This window comes from Lottia gigantea (assembly GCF_000327385.1).
Source record: "Lottia gigantea unplaced genomic scaffold LOTGIsca_45, whole genome shotgun sequence".
In the NCBI taxonomy this organism is placed as follows: Eukaryota; Metazoa; Mollusca; class Gastropoda; family Lottiidae; genus Lottia; species Lottia gigantea.
The window spans coordinates 261,830-272,817 of NW_008709577.1; the positions used below are offsets into that span (position 1 = coordinate 261,830).

The following is a 10,988-nucleotide window of genomic DNA, read 5'->3' on the forward strand; positions in this document are numbered from 1 at the left end:
GAACACTGCACAGAGGAACCCAGAACTGTTCAATCTTAGACATTGCGTGTTGTAGCCTAACTATGTGATCCGCCGTAGATCTAAGCTTTCTGAACCACTTTGATTCTTATCTAGAAGATTATTACTTTCTAAGTAATACCGAAGACGATGTGTTACCATCGTTTCGAGGATTTTGCATAACGTGGATGTCAGGCTGACGGGTCTGTAAAACTACGTTTTATTGGGATCTCCCCCTGCCTTTAGGATAGGTATAATCGATGCCGTCTTCCATTTTGTCGGTACGTGGCCATTGGTCCAAGATTCGTTAAAGAAATTCAGTAGGATTTTCGAAACTTGGGGAGGCAATTTCTTCAACGTCGATTAACTTGACTTCATCCTCCCCAGCTGCACTGTCTTTTTTAGACGAGAGACGTTCTGAAGTTCATCAGACGTGAAAGGGAGATTCAGTGGATCGTTTTCATCTTTGTGCGTCAACACATTGCGAAGTTAGTTTTTCGATTTATGAATTCGGGGGAAGTGGTGTTTATCACGTCAGCAAAGTTCTCAGCCATTAGGTCTACCTTCTGTCTATCGCTCTCTCCTACTCTGTCATCATAGGTTACTACGGGGATTTCGCGGGTAGATTTTGTCGATTTAATTTTGGCCCCAACATCCCTGATCTGGGTATGCTGGTTTAGCGTTTGACAGAAGTCATGCCAGTGACTGGTGCGAGCCTCACTGATGACTTTCCTGGCGTTCTCTGTGGCTTCCAAGTACAGTATGCCCGTTTTGTTTCGGTGTTGAGGTTGCGTTGAACACGACGTAGTGCTTTCCTTCAAAGCTTTACTGCATTTTGGCAGGCGTCCGACCACTAGGGCTTAGGACAAGCCCTGTTTTTGCCAGAGGTTCTAGGGATAGCGTCCTTGGCTGCCTCCATGAGGACCATGGTGACATTGCTGGCGTACACATCAACATCGGCGCCCTGTATATCCTTTACGTCCCATTGCGAGCAGTTTTCAGTAAATTTTATCCAATCTGCCTTCTTTGCGATTCGCCATTTTGGTTTGCCAACGGTTCCTTCCCTCTTTATTTGACCCCTGTAAGTGATATCTATCAATAGATGATCACTTTCCAGCGTTTCAGTCGAACTGACCCACCACTCACAGTTTGAAGCTATATTAGATGTTGCAATAGTAAGGTCTAGATGGGACATCACCCCAGAAGAGTTATGAATCAAAGTAGGCCTCCCATCGTTAAGTATGCACATGTCGTTATCCTCAATGAATTGGAATAATCCCTCTCCTCGCTCGTCTTGCTTGTACGATCCCTATGCGTTGTGTTTAGAATTGAAGTCACCACAGAACAGGACGTTTCGGTATGAAATTTGTTCGCATAGGTTTCGATACGACCGTGGTTCAATGACATTCTTACTAGGCGGCAGATAAACATTGACTATTGCAATTTAGCTTCCATTGGCAAGCGAGAAGGACACTCCGTTGACTTCGAACTCCGCACTGTGCAGGACTAGTATTTGATATGATAATTCAGTCCTGACATAGATTGCGAGTCCTCCACCGAAACATTTGCTATGGGCACCAGGCCTATTCAGTCGAGATAAACGATACCCGGGCAATATTGTATCTTTTACTCCAGGATAGAGCTTGGTCTCTTGGAAACAGAGAACTTCGTACCTTGCGGTACTTAGGAATTTGGTCAGTTCAGTGAGCCTGGCCCGAAGGTCATTCAGGTTATGCTATAGGATTTTGAGACTGCGATCCATTGCGACAGTACTATAGATACGAGTCTAATCCTGTTCCGTTCGAGGCGTTTTTTATTCGTCCTGCCAGTCGTACCCAGGGGTTAAGCAAGTATTGGAGTCGGAATGCTCAGATCGAACATCCTCTTCCAATACCTCCTCTCCTTCGCTCACTTCCGGGTTGGACTCTGAGTCATAAGCCGTTGTGTTTGAGTTTTTCGGCTGGAGATGGGCACCCCGGAACACTGGTGTGAAACCGGACCCGTTAGACACTATTGGGGGACGCTTGTTTCCAATACTGGATTCGACTTCATTGGCTTCTCGACCTTAGACGAAGAGTTCTAAACAAAAAGATGACTCTTGTCAAGACTGAGCTAAGTTTCAGACCACAAATACCACGCATGAATAAAGTGATAAATTGGTAACATTACAATATTGCTGTATACAAAAGTACTTAAGCATTAACAAACAAGCATAAACATAATAATAAATAGATAGCGGCGGGGAATAGACGATTGTATAATATAATATAGTTTATATTGTCTACAGTTTATCTCAAATCCGTAAATATTTGAAAAGATGAAGATTTGTGTGTATATTATAGCGACTCATGCCATACATGACGATACAATGAAAATAGGTCTAATAGTGTCTTCCAAATTGAGGCATAACCTACTAACATACTCGTTTGTTTGATCAAGCATCGCTAGATTTAATTGTCGGTTCAAGGGGGAAAAATAGTGAATGAAATAGCTAACTTGGTATGAAAGAAAAAATAATTCAAAAGATTGGGCAAAAGAGGTTTGGGAGAAATAAACGATACAAATTTTAAAACCAAATGCAACGTATCTTCACCGGAAGTTTGCTTTAATTGAAAATATGAGAGTAAAATCTACTCAATGAACGAGAAACTACTATACAAGGTTTCAGATACCGGTAACATATAGTACCACTATAAGCTCCTAATCTTTTTTTCCAAGGTTACAAACCTTAATTTGGGTTGGATATGAACTAACAAGTGCACAATAAAGAAACAAATTTTTGAGGTGCTTCGGTGTAAACTTTGCAACATGAGTAGTACAGTCAAGTAACCTAATTTCGAATGTAATCGATATTGTCAGTTGAATGTCGTAAACTGGCCTATTAAAAGTCTAAATTTCTAATATAAAAATTACAATTCTGATCGTGCACGACTTTGTCCAAATAATCTAAAAATGTGACATTTCCTTATCTGTTCAGTATAGTTGCTACTAGACAAGAGTATTATAGATGACATAGTGTTACATGAATTCAGCTAATAGTAATAACCATACCCCATCACTCTCTACAGGTTATCATAAGTAACTACATAGTTTCAACGACAACAACAAAAAAGATGCTGAGCAAAAAATTTAGATATTTTATTTGCATTGATGCCATTCATAAGTGACCTAACTGGTCATCTTAATAATCACACAATCTTATCTTTATATCATATTGCCCCTTAAATCATATTGCATAGAAGATACAGGATCTCTGATGCCACATGAAAATTATGAAGCATGTATTAGGTTTTAACAATCTTCTGCCTGTTCCCATCACCAGTAATTCACCAAAATATTGTGACTTGTTTTTTTGATAGTCAGTAGAAAAATACCATTCAATTCCATTGGTTGATGTACTCTTATCACTCTGCATTGATGATATTATATTCAGCTTTGTGCAATGTCCAGATACAAGTCTGCCCTGACCCTGACATCCCTACAACTCTGTATCCTTTCATTTCTAATTTATTCAGTACTATTCTTGCTGGGTCTTGAGTCTTGTATTCTAAGCTGAAATTTTAAAAAAATATAATCAAGCAAATTATCCATACACACCCAGGTCCGATTCAAGAAATAAACAAGAGTAGTCTATTTTAAGTATAAACATAACAATAAACATTTTGAAGTATATATTGCAATTTAATTCATTATGCAGGAATAACTATAAAATGGTCCAAATAAATAAAACAAAATTTAATAAAGTAGGAATATTTACAAATTATTTCCCAGTTGTTTAGAGAGTGTAGCACCTAAATATTCCATTAATTCTTGATCACTCCATTCATCTCCAACTACTGTTGGTCCACATTCCTAATCATAAGAGATTACAACAAATAAGTCCTAACCTCGTTACATCTATGACAATATGTAATACTAATACTTAATTAAAAGCCATGTCAAATATAAAGGTATCCCACTTATGATGTCGACTCCCAGATCACAGTGAGCTCAGACTGGATTTTTTTTCTTTGCCATTTCACATATATTTGTGGAATCTTCAGAAAGTGACAATTAAAGTTCTTTTGATAAATGGAAATATGAGGCTTGGTGATTTAATAATAGAAATAAACACACACTCTCTAAGAATTTCTCCTATAGGCCCTAATGGCCCACATTTTGAACTGAAATTTTCCCTCTGTTTATTTTCCAAATGATAATTTGTCATGAATCCGAAGACAATTTGACACTCTTGGTAGTATTTTGGTGTTGATAGGCCTATATCATTTCATACATGTACTAAAATGATTGACAAAGGACAAAAAAAAGAATTGATTCGCCGTGTGACAGTGACAGTGGGGCTATTATATTATGTCATAATGCTAATATTGAATTATTGCGTGCCCAATGCTTTCTGATCGTTGCTGACAATACCATTATACATACCAATCGGCTATGAGTACTTATTAGAATATATGGCATAATTTGCTGGATGGTCTTCGAAATTTTTTAATGTAAATTTTTCTTGTTTATATTACAAGGGTATGTTCGATTCGTCTATCCCACACTACGTTCTATTGATAAGGGTACAGGTAAAAAAATGTCAATAAATGGTCATATTTCAACAATCAGCGATCCCGCCATCAGATTCATCGTCGGTCAAATCATAGAACTGTATAGGCCTACTGATCTATGTTCAAATGACTTCACTTGGATCGAATTACTATGAGTGGGTTGGAATTTTGACAAAGGCCTAGCAATCGAACAAAGCTAGACAAGAGTTATCTCTCTAGAGGGCACTTCAATCTTTATGCACTTCATTATATTAACTGTTGCTTCTAAGCTATAATCTTTCTTTTTCATACTAAATATCAAACTTCCATCTTGTTCAAAAATATGTTTAATTGTGTCTGTTGAAGTTCAATATTTCAAAGAATATACATTAATGGTTTCAACAAAGATTGGGCAAAAGAGGTTTGGGAGAAATAAACGATACAATTTTTAAAACCAAGTGCAACGTATCTTCACCGTAAGTTTGATTCTTTAATTGAAAATATGAGAGTAAAATCTACTCAATGAACGAGAAACTACTATACAAGGTTTCAGATACCGGTAACATATAGTACCACTATAAGCTCCTAATCTTTTTTTCCAAGGTTACAAACCTTAATTTGGGTTGGATATGAACTAACAAGTGCACAATAAAGAAACAAATTTTTGAGGTGCTTCGGTGTAAACTTTGCAACATGAGTAGTACAGTCAAGTAATCTAATTTCGTGGAAACCTATTATTCGTGGATTTCAGGAAATGATTAATAATTTACATGAGCGACCTTGCGCGACCTCCGCATTAGTTTGTTTTGATAAACTTGGGTTTTCTCTACAATATCAGCTAGTAGAATGAATCCAGTAGTTTCAAGCAAGGTAAAATGTATTAATGTATACTTTGACAAATACAAAATGGTGGATTTCAGTTATTACCAAACGTGACCATTTTTTATTCCCTTATAATCCCAAGCGGTAATCGGAATTCCAAGTGTTGTCTGCTAGAATGTAGTCCAACGAATGAAGTCACATGATCAACTAGCGGATTCTGTGTCAGAAGAAAATTTCTATGGAACACAAAGTGGACCATAATCTTATGTTGTTTCAGTGACTTTTAGCAATAAATCTCGTTATGTACGCGAGGTCGCACAAGTAAATTATTAATCCTTTCCGAAAATCCACGAAAAATAGGTTTCCACGAAATTAGGTTACCGGTACTTGACTGTACCACCAGGTATCCATACAACGTGTTTTTCTTATTTATAGATCAAACATTGTACATGAAAATAGGTGACGCAATCTGCCACCTTTGCCGAATTGGTTGCTCATGAAATATGGGTCAAAGTGAAGGATTCATAAAGAAAATCGAACTTCGAACCAATCGAACCAATTTTGATTATTTTGTTGAATATCTGAGGAAACATCTAGGACATAAAAGTTTCGTTTTTTTAACTTTGACGAATCCTTATATCCACGAAAATAGTTTACACCACTGTACATCATAATGTGTGAAGTGAATGTTTTTGATTTTTTTCCAATCCATTCTTTATGCAGTCCCTACCAAGTTTTAGGCAGGGTATGTTTATAACTGAGGAGCACAAACAATCAGTACCGCCATCACATTAAAATTTGTTATCAGTTAAGATTTGGAATCAACTCAGTCGAAAATACAGGGAAAGCATTTGTTTCTTTTCAATATAAGCCTACAAAATTTTGTAATTTTATCAACACAAAGTCATTTGATGATTATCAATTCCATCTTGAAGCTGACATTTGAATTCACATTTAGAGAATTGCCAAATTTCGATTCTAACACATGTGCTAAGATTGTACTGTTATGTGTAAATACATACAGGGTACTGCTGTACAGTTTCAGCTTTTAACTTGTAAGTTTAACAATGTGAGATGCTTATATTCTTTTTTCTTGGATAATTAGTTTTCATTTTTCTTTTAAGGCATTTAAAACTAACAATGTTTGGAAATTGGCAACCGATGCGAGGCGTCATGCCCACTCAGCAAGGTTTTGGTGCTGGAAACTGGCAAGGTCAAAGTAATATGAACTACCAACAACAACAACAGCAATGGTATTATCAACAACAACAGCAGCAACAACAACAGCAACAACAACAAACTGGTGGTCAGTGGGGAAATCCTCAACCACCTTTACCAACAGAAACTGCTGTGATTAACCCAGCACCACCAATAGAACCTCCTAAAGATGAGAAACCTCCTTTACCAGATGAGCCTCCACCAGAGCCACCCTCAGAGCCACCACAAGATAAGCCCAAGGTTGACATTTTTCAGCTTTTCTCTCTATGACATGTTCCTTCATAGAAAATCAAAACTCTGTAAAATGATTTATTAATATGACATTTGGATAAAAAGGTTAAAACATAGACATTAAATAAAATAACACTGTTTTTCTGCAGGAATCAACACCAGTAGTTGTAAGTCCAGAAGAACAAGAGAAATTGAATATGCTTAAAGTACAAGCAGCCCAGTGGCAACAGAATCAGCAACATGCAACATATAATATGACCCAATCACCAGGTTAGTATTTTCATGGTAGATTATTTTTTACTGAACTGTATAGCTTGGCCTGCAATTCCACATAGACTTTAAGACTTTATTTCAGACTTTTAGGTGCAGTGTAATTTTGCTGGTGATAAACATTGGGAAGATAAAAGTGTATATTCATTTAGATGGGACAAATGTCGAATATTGATTGTTACATATTTCGTAAAAGAATTCATTGAAAGTCGAAATAAGAATGTGTTGTCCCAGATCTATATAACTGAATGATTTTGACTGTAGAATACCAAGCAGTATTAAATGAAGAAAAAGAATTTGAAGAACAGTATAGAAATTGGAGAAAACAGTATGAAGATTGGAAAGAACAAAATAAAAGTAAGCTTGTATTTTAGACATCATACTCTTGTCTCTAAATGTACAATATGTTTTATGTGTCTTCTCCTATGCAAGTCTGTCTGTCTGTAATATTGTAATATTAATATTTTGTAATATCCAGATCACAGTTATCTGTATCAAGTTTCTTTGGGACACTGTTCCAAGTCCGGAACACCTTTGATAACTAAAATTGTAACAGCATTTTTTGGAAAACTGTTCCAAACCTCTTGAATCGAACCACTGCAATTCTCATTATTTATCAAGTATTCTTTAGCATTAATTGGGAAGAGCCTATCTTATGAAGCTTGAAAGAAAATCTTCATCAGGACTGTGACTTGAGAAATGGATGCTAACATTTTAGAAGTTGGGGTGAGGCGTATAAGCAAAGTTAGTGCTTCTAAGAAATTTCCTCGTAAAATTTCATATCATGGTGAATATATCTGGTGAAATGGTTCGTCACATTATATTTTTGCACTAATCTTCAAAGATGAATTGGTCATGCATTGAAGTTGGTCAGTTAAAAAAAAAAAATACTTGGCTAAAAGTTATGTGTTTTTGATTGCCCCATTATTTCGAAAAGTGTAGTCCCTTTTGTCCTTACTTGCGAATGGCATATTTTCACACATGCGTTATGCTGAAACCAAAATATTTTATGGGAAAACTGCGAATCTAAAGATGCCTTTTAAAAATCATTCAAAGACTTGTTACTGTGAAGATTCTACACATTCATAACTCACCCTCCTAAACAGGTCCTGAACACTATTGGTATATATATATATATAAGATCATTGAACACAATACTTTGATGTATTGAAATACATTATACTGAGATAGTGTTATTTTTAATTACTTTTGTCCTACAGTGTTTATGATTATTTATTGCAAAAACATGAATGAATATATCCAATATGAGTAATTTTTGTTAGGGGTAGGTGATAAGATATGAATTGTTTATTCATTGGTGATATAAACATGACAATACCATACATATCTCAGTTAAAAAAACTGCAAGCCTGAAATAAGGTTGGTTTTATTGCCAATCCAAAATAGAATTGTCATATATTGTTAATACTATAAACCTTCTTATTAGTCTGTGCAATGTACAATTAGTATTGTTATTGTTTACAAATTATATTGGTCAATTCAAACTAGATTTAAAACAATGCAACATGGCTTCTTACTGTGATTGTTTAAAACTCTGCTTTTCATAAGTGTATTTTTGCAGAATTCTTAACAATTTGCTGTTTCTTGTCAATCAAAGAACACACTAATAACTGATTTGAAATATATCTCAGTGAAATAGTAAAAATTATTTTCAGACAATTGCGTGCGTGACTATTTACAGTCTTTCTGAATAACAGGAGATTATTGTTGTGTGCTGACCAAAGGTAGAATTTTTAAAAATATTTCTGGATTTGAACAGAGTTGTGCCTGTGTTAAAAACTGAAATGATTTAGCATGTAATAATACTCAGTTTGTAATTTGCAGCTGATACTACTAGAAGAAATTATTTGATTGTTTTGACTATCATTTCAGACCATCCAAATCAAGAGCAGTTTCTACAGTATGAACAACAGTGGAAGCAGTATGAACAACAGATGGAGGGCAGAAAAACAGAAATTCAGACCAGAAAATTCAACATGATGAATCAAACAAATCATCAGCAAGGAAATCAGTTTCCAGGCTATAATCAAAATTTTGGTTACCATCGATTTCCTGGTCAGGGAGGGAATCACAAGGCAACTGGGTTGCTCAACAGAACATAGCTGATGATGATATGGATCTAGATGAGGATGATCAAAATAATGGCATGCAATCAGGCAATCAGGGTTTTGGTGGTGGAAATATGAGAGGACGAGGCAGAGGTAACCAGCAGTTTCAAGGCCAAAGGTTTAATGGTCCACAAGGTCAAAGATTTGGTGGACCTGAAGGCCAACAACAAAGATTTAATGGACCTCAAGGTCAAAGATTTAATGGGCCTCAAGTTCAAGGACAAAGATTTGGTGGAGCACAAGGTGAAAGATTTTCTGGGCCTCCAGGCCATGGACCCAGATTTGGTAGTCGTGGTGGGGGAAACCAAGGGCTACCATCATTAATGGACTTCAATGCAGATGATGCAGAGGGCGATCCTAATGATAATGAAGAAGCTGGTCATGATAATCAGTTTTCAGTTCAGAGGGGAAGGGGAAGAGGAAGAGGGCAATTTCAACAGAGGGGTGGACGGGGTATGGGACCAGAAAACCGTGCATTTAGAGGAAGGGGTGGAATGGGACCAAGACATCAAGGCCCAGGTGGTCAAGTTGAACAAGAAAGTGATAGTCAGGGTCCTCATTTTGGTGGACAGGGAGGTCCTAGATTTGTAGGTCCTGGTATACGAGGTGGACAGAGACCACCATTTGGCCAGCGTTTTTCTGGTCCAAGCAATAGAGGTGGAGGACCCAGACCACATATCTCTGGGAGAAGTGGCCATAGACCAGATTCAACAGGAGGCCTTCCAGCAGAAGAAACCAATATGTAAGTTTTAGTTTTGGTTCAGGTTTTAACAAGATTTGTGAATCTCAATTTCATTTGTGTAGAGTGAAGGTCATGTAATGTAATATCAGGTAAACGATTTTTCCTGACTTAACAAATCGATCTGCCACGTTTAGATAATAATAAAGCTATACGCGTGTCTAATTCTAATTCAAATTTTATTTCAAACGATTTTCATGAACCGTGTACTGACTGCACAGATTTTAATTGAGGAAAATAATATTAGTATAATGGCTTTTACATTTTTAGACTCCAAGACACCAGATATTTATCATGATCGTACTGATACCAAGTTTTAGAGTTTTTTTTTTTTAGAATTTTTTGAATTTTGTAGATCTGAAGAAAATAAAGACTTGGAGGGCAATAAGAGTGACACATCTGCACAACATGTGGTATAGTATCGTTTCATTCTCGATCGGCATGTGTGTGATGACCTTGAATAAGTAATCTTCACTCATAATTCCAGTCGACCCAGCTGTAAATGGGTACAGATAATCAGAGAAAAATCAATGCTAAGGACCAGCTAGTAGAAAGGATCTTTAACTTATCCTTGTAAAATATAGTTGTTTCTTCATATTTCTTTCCTTCTTTCTTGTTTGACATAAGTTTTTTTCCGCGGTTTTGTTGTTAGTGATTCTGTTAAAATGTGAATTGATTAAATTGAAAATATGGTACTTCAACAATTGATCTGATTTTGATATTTCAAGAGCAGGATATTAATAACAATCGATTGTCAGATGATTTTTTTGTATGATTATTGATATATTGAACAGCGTAATTTTCTTTTCTTTAAGACTGAAAAAACAGATGAAGAGAATAAAGACAGTGAAGCTATTATTGCAGAAGAGAGACCAGAAGAAGAAAAGATGGATGATAGCATGTCTATTGCTGAAAGCAACAGTTCTGGTAGTCAAGCTTCTCTGCGTGGTGCAATGAGAGGTGGCATGATAGGTGGACCTGGAATGCGAGGTGGTCCAGGTGCAATGAGAGGTGGTCAGATAAGAGGAAGAGGTGGTATGATGGTTGAAA

The 10,988-nt window shown here is 36.4% G+C and overlaps 1 protein-coding gene across 1 annotated transcript; it reads right to left on the reverse strand.

Moving 5' to 3' along the window:
• Positions 1-3,119: 3,119 nt before the first annotated feature.
• LOTGIDRAFT_192160 (hypothetical protein) lies at positions 3,120-4,561 on the reverse strand. Its single transcript, XM_009060895.1, has 3 exons — positions 4,423-4,561; positions 3,755-3,849; positions 3,120-3,549 (listed from the first exon to the last, which is right to left on the reverse strand). Exons 1-3 carry the CDS (start codon positions 4,456-4,458, stop codon positions 3,402-3,404), a joined length of 279 nt encoding a protein of 92 aa, XP_009059143.1. The 5' UTR covers positions 4,459-4,561; the 3' UTR covers positions 3,120-3,401.
• Between the last annotated feature and the right edge of the window lie 6,427 nt (positions 4,562-10,988).